Below are 13,123 nucleotides of genomic sequence, written 5' to 3' on the forward strand. Positions count from 1 at the left end.
TGCTGTACTGCCCCTACCTATACAGCCCTGTCCCTCCTGGTACCTGCCCCTACACACACACATATATGTATCCCTCCCCTTGTGTTCTGTATTGCCCCCTCAATACTCCCCTATCTATACAGCCCTGTCCCTCCTGGTACCTGCCCCTGCATCCACATATGTACCCCTGCCCTTGCGTCAAATCTATATATTCCCATACCCCTCAGTACTCCCCTATTCACACAGCTCTATCCTTCCCAGTACCTGCCCCTTCGCTCACATTGGCACCACTGGAGAGAACCTGGAGAGGCGGGTTAGGGCTTTTTGCACTTTTCTAATCCAATTGGAGCACCACTAATGGATCTCTTATTCCCCCTCTAATTGTAGGAAATGCCATCACTGGACTGCCCTTACACTATGAAACCCTTCTTCTGCTGATGGTGGAATCTTCAGTATTGGGGGGGTCGCACATGCATCACTGTTCCCCCCAGTAACAGGAATATCACAGGCCGTACAGGTACAGCATTTGGGAACAGACACAAATATCATATTAGGTTTGGGAGGCAGCAGACCTGCATTGGGAAGGCCTGATTTATAGAACACACCCCATGGGGCCTGCATTAGACAAGGCCAAACTAGCTAAATTCTTGCCCAGATGCCCTTGTGTAAATATAGGCAGCATAAAGTTTCAGTTGTATCTGCTGTGGATGCGGGAGTTGCAGTTCAAACTAGTAGCGTTACATTTATACTGCAACTCCCAGCATCCTACGCAATACTTTGGTGTTACTGTTCTCATGTAATTGACCATGACCCTATTACTGTCAGACAGGACAGCGCCTGTTACTGGCGGGAATGAGCTTCCCATGTAAGGGCACTGGGAGGGGGCGTGTCCCGGAAGCACATGGTTCTGCCCTTACTCCGCTCTCTGTCATTGTCTGTCAGCTCAAGGCCAATAGTAATAACACACGGTCTCCGAGCATTACGAGCCCGACTGGCCTCCATACCAACTGCAGCACCCCGCACAGACCTTGCTAAACCATAACTCCTACCAGTTCTGCGGGGAATTGCAGCATTTATTTATTTTCCCCACGTAACATGGCAGCGAGACGCGGACAGCTCCCTTCGATCATGTGACCAGTGAGCGCCGTCAACGTTTCTGACTTGTGATTGGCTGTGGGCCTTAATCACATGTACGGTTGAAGTTGTGGCGCCAGCTGCGTAACGGTGGGTTTTGCTCAATGGACGAGAAAAGCACAAAGGTAAGAGGGTCGTGCAACTACCGGGGAGCGGGAAGGGCATGGTTAGCAGTTAGTTACTAGTCCAACTCAGGGCAGAAGTTAGAAAAGATGAGACCCTGTAAACGGCGGAAGTAAATGACATAACCAATTGTTATACAATATAATACACTGTCTCTACACAACTACATCTCTCACTGGGCCCCTGATATCAAATTTTTTGACCACGCCCACTTTGTGGCCACGCCCCGATTGCCACACCCCATTTTTAAAATAGTGCCCGCGATGGCCCAATAGACCAGTGTTTTTCAACCTTTTTTGGGCAAAGGCACACTTGTTTCATGAAAAAAGTCACGAGGCACACCACCATTAAAAAATGTTAAAAAATTTAACTCTGTGCCTATATTGACTATATATAAAGTAATTCTCTTGAATAGGAATCAAATAAACACAAAGAAAGTATTTTCCGGGACATTTTCTCCACAAACCCACCCCCCCACTGATTTTTTTATTTTTTTTTTATACACATAAAAATTTTATATTATATATATATATATTATTATTAATTGTTTTCTTACATGTCAGGCTGCGGCATCCAGGGGTGTCCCGGGATTGTCCTCCGGTGGGGAGTAGGGCGGCTGTGCATGGGCCTGGCCCCTGGTGGATCTGGTCTGTCAGGGCAGGGCCTGGGCAGTTGCTCCCCCCGGTCGGGTTGTGCCAGGGCAGGATAGTGCTGCCTCTCCTCTCTGGTTGCTCCGCCCTCCTGGATCCGATGCCGGATGACGTCACAGGCAGTGACGATTTCCGGGCATCATGGAGCCAGGAAGTGGAAGGTGTCCCAGAGGGGACCGGGGGAGTCTTGTCTTCACCTACGGCACACCAGGCAACATCTCGCGGCACACTAGTGTGCCGCGGAACAGCGGTTGAAAAACGCTGCAATAGACAACACCCCCATAGACAGTGCCCCCCATACACAGTAGCCCTCCTTACACAGTGTCCCCCCATACACAGTAGCCCTCCTTACACAGTGTCCCCCCATACACAGAGCCCCCCCATACACAGTGCCCCCCCATACACAGTGCCCCCCCACACACAGTAGCCCTCCATACACAGAGCCCCCCATACACAGTAGCCCTCCTTACACAGAGCCCCCCATACACAGTGCCCCCCCATACACAGTGCCCCCCCATACACAGTAGCCCTCCTTACACAGTGCCCCCCATACAATGCCCCCCCATACAGAGAGCCCCCCAATTGCCCCCATAGTGAGTACCTCCAATAGAAAATGCCCCCATACATAGCGGCCCCCATAGACTTCTTGCGGCTCCTGCTCCTTATTCGGCTCCTCGTACGGCGGCGACAGGACCTTTTATAAGGTTGCGCCTGTGTGTATGTGTGACGTCACACGTACGCACGGGCGCAACCTTATAAAAGGACCTGTCGCCGCTGTACGAGGAGCCAAATAAGGAGCAGGAGCGCTCCTCTGCAGCCAGCACGTCCCGCTGGCCTGGATAGTTTAATGAATGTTCTGCATTTCCGTAATGCGGGACATTCATTGAACAATCCGGGACAGCGGGACGCGCTGTAAAAACCGGGACTGTCCCGCGAAAAGCGGGACAGTTGGGGGGTATGCTGATATGAAGGGGAACCAGCTTTCTCATCTACCCTAAAATCAGTCCTGCAGTCTAGAAATATATATATTATATATAGGTTTTATGTACATGGGTTCGTGAGTCAGAATTTGCCTTGGCTACGCCAGGGCCTCTCCAACAAACCCAGAAATCCCCTTGGTCTCTTCAAACTCCTTTATGGGGCAATCCCACACCGGCCCACTTTGACTCTATGCCCGAGATTAGTCAGTGGGCAGGTAAAGGCATCAAAACATTGCAAGGTATTGTGAAGGATGGGGGAATTGAAACAATTTGGGACCCTCAAGGAGGAATTTGAGCCCCCCCTGCCATGTATTTCCGCTACCTACATCTCAGGCATGCCTCGTACGCCCAGGCCCCTATTAGACCTATACAGGTGATGGATACTTCACTTGAAAAATACCTGCATAGACCGGACTTGAGTAAAGCTGTGTCGTGGTTTTATAGCCTACTATGGCAATCCACCCCAAGCCCCCTAGCCAAGGCTAAATGGCAGAGCGATATTCCAGACCTGGATGATGAAATATGGGACGATGCTCTTGACCAGATTCCCGAAACAACAATGTCAGTTAGATTGTAAGCTCTATGGGGCAGGGACCTCCTCACTTTGTCTCATACCACATGGCACTTATATATATATACATATATATATCGAGCCAAGGGTGGCACACCGCTTCAATCCTTGTCCCGGGTGCACGGTAAAAAAGTTTAAATATTGAAAAAAAGACCAGCAACACCGGATCTATTGCAAACAATTATGTATTAAAAAAAAGCCTAGCTGTTCATGCATGTTTTTAATTCATAATTAATTGTTTGCAATAGATCCGGTGTTGCTGGTCTTTTTTTCCAATATATATATATATATATATATATATATATATATATATATATATATATATATATATATATATATATATATATATATATATATATATATATATATAAAATATATATATATATATATATATATATATATATATATATATATATATATAGCAAGAGAATGAGCTGCACTCACCAGGACTTGGCAAAAATATAATTATTTAAGAAAAGAAATCCAACGTTTCAAGCACTAACTGTGCTCTTCCTGAGGAAGAGCACAGTTAGTGCTCGAAACGTTGGATTTCTTTTCCTGAGGAAGAGCACAGTTAGTGCTCGAAACGTTGGATTTCTTTTCTTAAATAAACTTATTATATTTTTGCCAAGTCCTGGTGAGTGCAGCTCATTCTCTTGCTTTATATTTTTTAGCTAGCACCCTGGGCATTTGAATTTCAATAGGGTGTGCGCCATTTGTTCTTGCTATATATATATATATATATATATATATATATATATATATATATATATATATATTTATTTATTGTATTTATTTATTATATCACTTGCTCTCCCTGTGTGTAATTTTGTATTCTGTAAGACTGTACAGCGCTGCGTACCCTTGTGGCGCTTTATAAATAAAGTTATACATACATACAGTCAGAGACAGGTTTATCCAAATTAAATTTATTTAACACCCCACAGACTAGCAAATATTATATCCTCAAACATCAGACCTATGTCCCATATGCAACACAGCAGTAGGCTCGTTTCTCCATGTATTTTGGGAATGCCCAGCCGTTTAACAATTATGGTCAGCGATACTGAAATCCATTAATGAAACGTTGGCTTTTCCCATTATTCACTCTCCAAAGATATGTTTATTGGGGGTGCTAGAGGACTTGGGGTTATCGGCATATCAACGGTTGTGTTACTTGCAATTGCTATTCTATGTTAAATTGGAAATCAACAACTGCCCCCTCGCTTACCCTCTGGAAAAAACTAGTCAGTGATGTGCTACCTACACAAAAATCGGTCTACATTTCCAGAGGCTATCCAGCCAAGTTCAATGCGGTGTGGGACACCTGGTTAAATGCACAATCTGGATAAACTCGACCAGGCTCACTACCTTCGTCTTTCTTCCTTCCCTCTTCTTTCTTTCCTCTAAACTGTTATTGTTGTTAAAACTCTAAATACAAAACTTATAAAGAAAAAAAACACCCCAGAACTGTGAATAAGATCCTATTGTTTTTGTAATTACAAATCATGATTGGTATGTAATATTATGGGAAGAGGAAGATTGGGTCACAGCACAGAATTCTGTCTCCTACTTGTGCAGATCATCACGTGGCTCAAGAAAATGTTTGGGGACAAACCCCTTCCGCCCTACGAGGTGAACACCAGGACGGTGGAGATCCTGTATCAGCTGGCAGAGTGGAACGAGGCACGGGATAAGGATTTAACCCTGGTCACAGAAGATTTGAAGCTTAAATCAGCCGAGGTTAAAGCTGAAGGTCTGTAAGTCGTATCCCTTTCCATCCTATATACATCATTCTGTACATGGTAGCACTGACACTCAGACTTCAGCTGCCAACTTTAAGAAAGGAAGAGATTCTATAATTTAAAAATGGCAACATCAGCCTTGTAGTAAGAGCATTCATTATAGTGGTAACGTGTACACTATACAGCCAAAAGTATCCATGCACCCCATGTAACATGCCATGTACTCACTGCCGGGTCCCAAACTGACCCCAGAAGCAACAACAACAGAAAATCTATTTATAGGGAATGAATGTTTTATAGGTGGTCAAAGGTCAGGAGTGAGATAAAGGCACTGCCACTGGGCTCTGGAGGGATAAATGGTATTTCATCATTTGACAGTCTGGGTTTGAAAGATGCCAGAAGAACACTTACTGCTTCAATGCATAATGGCAGCAGTAATGCTGGGTGATGGCAGATTCCATGGTTTGGGTTTGGGCCAAGGCACTGACTGTCTGTCGATAATGGCAAATGCCAGAGGGGCTGCTGCAAGATGCCATAGACAGTCACTTTTTATTGGGCTGGTGGGGGCTGTTTTTGTGTATTTGAAATGCCGTGGCCTATTATGTATCCCAGGCCGGACCTGTTTGGGCTTCTGGTTCCAGTGAAAGCATGCCTTAAGGTTACAGGGTACATTGACATTTCTGACAATTCCTTACTTCCTACCTTATGGAACCATTTGGAGGGGGACCTATCTTGTTTCAGCACAATAATGCCCCCTCGTACAAAGCCATTGATTAAACTGGATGGGAAGAACCTGAGGGTACAGAGCTCTGACTTCAGCCCAGCTGAACTCTTTGGTATAAATTGGAACCCCAACTGTGAGCCAGACCTGATCCCCAACATCAGTGCAGCAACTCCCAGCAACAGTGTTCCTAGTGGGAAGGATATACACAGACAAAACTTGGGAGCCTCTGTCTAAAAATAGCCTCATGCTCAGCATTAGTTGGGGAACAGCACCCCTGTAAATCACAGTTCAGCTATATATAAATGTATTTGTTAATATTCTGCTTGGTTCATTTTTTTACATAGCAAAATACCTTCAGGATCTCCTTACTGAGGGCCTCGGCCCCTCTTACACCAACCTGTCTCGTATGGGCAACAACTACTTGAATCAGATAGTGGACAGCTGCTTGGCACTGGAGCTAAAGAATTCTTCCTTATCCAGGTAATTTCCTTTTAGTTATGAGGAGTTATGCCAGGATTGCACCTTTTTATTATTATAATGTATTAAAAAAAACAGTATACCTACATGGGATTTGGCAAACACACCTAACCTAAGTTTGCCCTGTTGCATTAACCCATAGTAACCAATAAGATATTTGCTTTTAAACAGGTGACCAGTTCTGCCTTCTGATTGGTTGGTATAAGTGATAACTATAAAAAAAACTCTACATGTTATATTACTGTGACAATTACAATGGTGTTTCACCTATGGGCCCAGTACGGTTTTACACTAGGTCTGTAATATAAACTGGATTTTAAGAGTACCTAGGAATACATGTAGGGTCAATTTGGGGAGAATTGCTAAATGGCATTTAGGCTGAACTTGAAGCTAGTGCTCTGACCCATGTTTTCCCAGAGGGCTCACAGTTTAGGGACCACTGGCTTTACTTGACCAAATAGCACTGTAAGTCCCAGCCTGCAGTAGCTATAAATAATGGGTTTGTGTGGCAAGCTCAGCCCAAATTACCTCTGTATGTGCCTATATATTCATTTATAATCTTAAAGAATAAATAAGACTTTTATTTTTAAATCCCTAAATTACTTTAAACAGCCCCCAGAATAACACTCCTTTCCCCCTGCATGTAGATTTATACTGCAGCTATTTTACTGACTTCCTTGTGTAGCGTGAAGCACCCACCCCCTTTTGCTTTCTGTGCATGGTCACTGCTGCTGCTCCAATGAAAATGAATCAGGCATGCGCAGTAGGCAACTCTTTGAGGTCTTGGTAGCCGGGATAGAAAAGGAGGGCTCAGAAAGCAAAAGGGGGTGGAGCTCCATGATAGACAAGGAAGTCAGTAAAAGAGCTGCACTTCACTTCGAGAAACAAAATAAACCTGGATGCAGGGAGAAAGGAATGTTATTCTGGGGGCTGTACAGCGTTATTCTTCAAGTGGTTAGGCAGCTTATGGACACAGATAGAAGGGACCCGGTGAGCCGGCATATGTGCGACTGCCCTGGGCCCTGCAGATAGGGTAAGATGGTAACAGCAATATTTATATCAGTGTTATCCAATCAGCTGCCTTTCTTTGTCCAAGTAGAACTCCCAGCACTAACCAGGATCTAAAGGCTGTTGGATTTGGGTGCAAGGAGTTGCTTTAATGCGGGGCTTTGCTCTTGCCTTCTCCTTGCCTAACTGCATTCTTAAAAGCACCTTCTTAGGGTACATTAACCTCTATCCTTCATTACTGTGCCCTCAGTTACATTCCTGCTGTCAACGATCTGAGTTCGGAACTGGTCGCTATTGAGCTAAGCAATCAGGAGCTGGAAGCTGAACTGACGGGTCTCAGGAAGAAGCTCACAGAGGCTTTGGTGCTGGAGAAGTCGCTGCAACAGTAAGTGGGGCCCAAAAGGAAAGTGCATCTGGCAGCGTATATATTCTCACAGTGTGACACACACATTTCACTTATTGTGTGAGAGCATTTCTTTATGGGTTTATAGGGCCACCCTGTATTCATGGTTAGAACTAAAGCTTGGATTTGTGACACAGAGCACTCATAGAGAAGCTTTGGAGCTTCCTTAAAGGGACACTGTCATGATTTTTATGATGTACCTTTTATTTCTAAATTACTCTTTTTACATAGCAAATAATTCCCTCTGCCATTTAACATTTTATTCTTGAACCAACAAATGTATTTGTAGCTGTAATATTGGTGTGTAGGCGCCATCTCAGTGCCTTGTGCCTGAGTCTGAGCTTTCAGCCAGCGCTACACATTAGAACTGCTTTCAGCTAACCTATTGTTTCTCCTACTCCCATGTAACTGGAGGAGTCCCAAGCCAGACTTGGATTTCTTACTATTGAGTGCTATTCTGATACCTACTGAGAGCTGCTATCTTGCTCCCTTCCCATTGTTCTGCTGATTGGCTGCTGGGGGTGAGGGGGGTGGATATCACTCCAACTTGCAGCGTAGCAGTAAAGTGTGCCTGAGTCTGAGCTTTCAGAAGGAGCCGGCGCTACACATTAGAACTGCTTTCAGCTAACCTATTGTTTCTCCTACTCCCATGTAACTGGAGGAGTCCCAAGCCGGACTTGGATTTCTTACTATTGAGTGCTATTCTGATACCTACTGGGAGCTGCTATCTTGCTCCCTTCCCATTGTTCTGCTGATCGGCTGCTGGGGGTGAGGGATATCACTCCAACTTGCAGCACAGCAGTAAAGTGTGCACATTTTCACCCTATTAAAGGGATCTGAAGAAAGCTGAGGAACAGTGCAATTTTGAGAAAGCCAAGGTGGAGGTCAGAGCCCAGAACATGAAGAAACTGAAAGACAAATCAGAAGAATACAAATACAAAATCCATGCTGCAAAGGTCAGTACCAAGCCATACTGGGGGCCAGGGAAAGCCATCGGGGTAGTTCTCCCACTCTCATATGAACAGGTCCAGTCTTGGGAGTGGGCTGCCAAATTATGTGCCTAATTTACTGGCCAATTGGTGGCCTAAATTGGAAAGGGGGGGCGGAGACTGCACAATTCTTAAAGGAGATCTATCATGTGAAAATTAAGAATGTACCAGTGCATTATACTCCTAGATATAGAAGGATTTTACTTAAAAAAGTAGTGTTTTGGGCTGATTTATTGAGAAATTTCCCCACAACCCTACTGGTCCCGCCCATCTGTTCCACTTCCTGCCGGATGATTTCTCTGGATGTGCAGGGGGGCCGGCGGCTCTCAGTACACTGCACTGTAGGATAGGAACCAATCAGCAGCTAGGCTGACCTGATAGGGAACTGAAGCCTGTCTGTGCTTGTGTGAGTGCAGGGCCATGATTGGCTCTCCCCCTCCTACTGTGCTTCTGGCAGGGGCTGCTAGGACACGCCCACCTCTCATTTGAAACCCAGACAGGGACCTGGGAGGATCTATGGGGAGCTCCAATAAAGGGGCCATTTTTGCAGATAGGGTTAATTTTTAGCCCAAAGTGAAACCAGCACCGTATATTATTCATAATTGCCTACAGGATTAAGGGTTTTTTTTCATTTACCTAATATGTCTCTGTAACCTTTGCATTTGGGCCAACAATAAGCTTGGAAGTCATGCCTGCACATTGGTTGGCCAATTACTAAACACACTTGTGTGATTATTGGCTCATCAGATTTTCAAACTGAATTTGATCATTATTTTTGGGCTCATCTTTGTTCCGTGATTGGCTGGTAGCACTTCCCTAATGATTGGACATTTTGCTGTTCTGTTACTGACACTGTTGCCTTTTGCAGGATCAGCTGAGCTCTGCTGGGATGGAAGAGTCTCTCACCCATCGTTCTCTTGTCTCTCTGTCTGAGGTTTGTGCAATTGTTTTTCTTTTCAAATTTTCAAAGAGCTGATTGAGGGATCTGAAGCTACAGTATATAAATTACATTTGTGGTAAGGCCCAGACGGAAAATCTATGGATTTTGGCAAATGCCAGGGGGGCTGTAAGGTGCCACAGACAGTCACTATTTATTGGGCTGGGGGGGCTGTTTGTGCCTCTGGGTACTGGGAATGCCAGGGGGCTGTAAGGTGCCACAGACAGTCACTATTTATTGGGCTGGGGGGGGGGCTGTTTGTGCCTCTGGGTACTGGGAATGCCAGGGGGGCTGTAAGGTGCCACAGACAGTCACTATTTATTGGGCTGGGGGGCTGTTTGTGCCTCTGGGTACTGGGAATGCCAGGGGGGCTGTAAGGTGCCACAGACAGTCACTATTTATTGGGCTGGGGGGGTGGGGCTGTTTGGGCCTCTGGGTACTGGGAATGCCAGGGGGGCTGTAAGGTGCCACAGACAGTCACTATTTATTGGGCTGGGGGGGTGGGGCTGTTTGGGCCTCTGGGTACTGGGAATGCCAGGGGGCTGTAAGGTGCCACAGACAGTCACTATTTATTGAGCTGGGGGGGTGGGGCTGTTTGGGCCTCTGGGTACTGGGAATGCCAGGGGGGCTGTAAGGTGCCACAGACAGTCACTATTTATTGGGCTGGGGGGGTGGGGCTGTTTGGGCCTCTGGGTACTGGGAATGCCAGGGGGGCTGTAAGGTGCCACAGACAGTCACTATTTATTGGGCTGGGGGGGCTGTTTGGGCCTCTGGGTACTGGGAATGCCAGGGGGGCTGTAAGGTGCCACAGACGGTCACTATTTATTGAGCTGGGGGGCTGTTTGTGCCTCTGGGTACTGGGAATGCCAGGGGGGCTGTAAGGTGCCACAGACAGTCACTATTTATTGGGCTGGGGGGGGGCTGTTTGTGCCTCTGGGTACTGGGAATGCCAGGGGGGCTATAAGGTGCCACAGACGGTCACTATTTATTGGGCCTGGGGGGGGGGGGGGGCTGTTTGGGCCTCTGTGTACTGGAAATGCCAGGGCCTATTCTGAAGCCCAGTCCGGACCTGGTTGTGGTGTAGGAATAGGTCAGTTTGTCCTCCATTGCACTGTATGGAGCAGGTTCTATCGCTGCAGGGAGGGAGAATTGTATATTGCTAATAAAAGTGCCACCTCTTGCCTCTCATTTCAGACACAGACAGAACTAAACGCACAATCCATGGCTGCTAAGGAGAAGCTGAATTCTTACCTTGACTTGGCGCCTGTAAGTGCTCCCTTATTGTTACACTTTGTCTCTCTCTATAAATGGGAACTGCATCTAGAACCTGTATTTTGCACAGCGGAAGAAAATGTGATCACCAGCTACTTTGCAATATAATAGCTGCTTTGCCTTCGTGTAGGTATTTGGAGTGTGGGAAAACCCAATGCAGAAACAGGGAGAAAAACAGACTTCTTGCAGACGTTGCTTAGAATTTCTTTATGCAGAAAACAAGTATTGGGTGGAGTTCCCCTTTAAAGGAGAAGGAAAGGCTAATAAAGAGTTAATCTCAAGCTGCAGGCATACCTTCAGTTCTCTCAATAGTGCCCTTAAGTCTCCCCATATTTCTCCCATTCAGATAATCAGAAGCCTCATAGGAAAAAAAAACTGCTGAGCTCTGTAAAGAAAGTTCCCATAATGCCTTGCTCCTGCACCAAGACCGGTGTACATGCTCAGTTAGTAAGATGACGAGGAAGCTTCCTGCTGATTGGCTCAGATCCACATTCCTAAGGAAGGGGGGGAGGGAGTTCCTAGCATTCTGGAGGGAGGGGGAGCAGGAGAGGGGAGAGAGCTGTGTGTCTCTGGCACAGGAAAAAAAAAGACCACAAATCCTGTATCTTTTGACAGAGGACTCAGTGCAGCCCTCCATGTATAAACATCCGCAGGTGTCAGAATTAGCTCTGAATGCAGAAATGTGATTGCACTGATCATGGATTTCTGGGGGTGCATATGGATTTCTGTGTATAACTGATAACTGGGGTGCTTGATGTGCTTTGTTAATGAAAGAAAAAGATGATTGGCCAGGTTCACGGTAGACACACCCCTAGCCAAAACAACTTCTCCACTTCTAGATCTGGAATTGCAATTTTGGCCAAGTTGTAATCAGAAATTGGTCAGTTTGGACCCAAACTGGTGGGACAGGTTGCATCAAGCCCAGCTGGCCGAGTTCATCTGCCTGTGAATGTGCAGCTATAGGGGTATTTGTCTCTAAGGGTGACCAAGTTCTCCCCAGTCCTCAGCTGATGGGATTTTCCATAAGATATGCATGTAGAGGTGATTCCTTTCATACAACTGACTGGTCAGGGCCAATCTCTGGATGAAGATATTCTGCAGGTCTTCTCCGTATTGTGACTTCTTTCTTTTTATTTCCCCAGAATCCTTCTCTTGTGAAAGTGAAGATTGAAGAGGCAAAGAGAGAACTTGTAAGTGTGTTCTTGCCTACAATAGGTCCATCTGTGATATACAAAAAAAATGTATTTAAAGGTAAACTTCCCCTTTAAAACACACATTAGACTCGGCTGCAATCACATTCAGCTGTAAATGAATGTGATTGGTGCCGACCCAAATGTGATAGAAATCTGCGTACGTGTAAGGTGGCGCTAGGTCCAGTTGCTATATAGTATGGAGTACTGAATCTTACCTGTGGGTGTCTGTTTAAATCTGTAATTGCTTGGTTTTTGTCTTTCCGTAGAAAGCTACCGAGGCAGAACTGACGACCAAAGTGAACATGATGGAGTTTGTGGTCCCGGAGCCAAGCAAGAGGAGGTTAAAATGAACCCTGCCGTCTGTGCAGCCATATTGTATTTAGAGCACTTGCGCTAAAATATTCTCCAGCGTATGGGAAAGCATTCCAACCCTAAGAATGTTCATGTACCTACCTACTCAGTAGGTACTACAGCCATTCATTGGCCAGCTAATGTCACATGGAGCGGACACAAGGAGTTCCAGGCATTACATACTGTAAATATGGCCTCCCCCACCACATTGGAAATGTTCTGATAATAATTTGTTATATATTTTCTAAAGATTTGCTGTGATGCAGATACCTATTGTTATATTTAATTGCTGTAAATAAACACTGCATTTCATTTGGGTTCATCGTGCTTTCTAGGAACTGAATTGCTGCTGGTTTTTAAGACAATTTTTTTTTTGGGGGGGTATGGGACAGAGGATTTTGTCTAAATGATGTAATGGCATTGCTCCGGCCAGCGAGGGCTTTATGGTCATGCAAGGATTGGCTTATCCCAGTATATTATTGTTGCACTTGCTTTGGTTTTTACGCTGCAGATGCATTGGCAGTGACTCCTATGTACAGATCTGTGTGCAATATGTGCAAATGGTTTCATAATGTAGAGATGACATA

At 45.6% G+C, this 13,123-nt stretch overlaps 1 protein-coding gene across 1 annotated transcript; it reads left to right on the forward strand.

Moving 5' to 3' along the window:
* The first annotated feature begins 1,162 nt into the window (after window positions 1-1,162).
* haus1 (HAUS augmin like complex subunit 1) lies at window positions 1,163-12,848 on the forward strand. Its single transcript, NM_001112969.1, is given in 9 exon segments — window positions 1,163-1,238; window positions 5,019-5,193; window positions 6,251-6,386; window positions 7,642-7,776; window positions 8,627-8,750; window positions 9,652-9,717; window positions 10,915-10,986; window positions 12,135-12,182; window positions 12,452-12,848. Coding segments are annotated over 9 exon segments (861 nt in total). The 5' UTR covers window positions 1,163-1,217; the 3' UTR covers window positions 12,536-12,848.
* The last annotated feature ends 275 nt before the right edge of the window (window positions 12,849-13,123 follow it).

The sequence above is a fragment of the Xenopus tropicalis genome, chromosome 1 (genome assembly GCF_000004195.4).
Source record: "Xenopus tropicalis strain Nigerian chromosome 1, UCB_Xtro_10.0, whole genome shotgun sequence".
NCBI lineage: Eukaryota > Metazoa > Chordata > Amphibia > Anura > Pipidae > Xenopus > Xenopus tropicalis.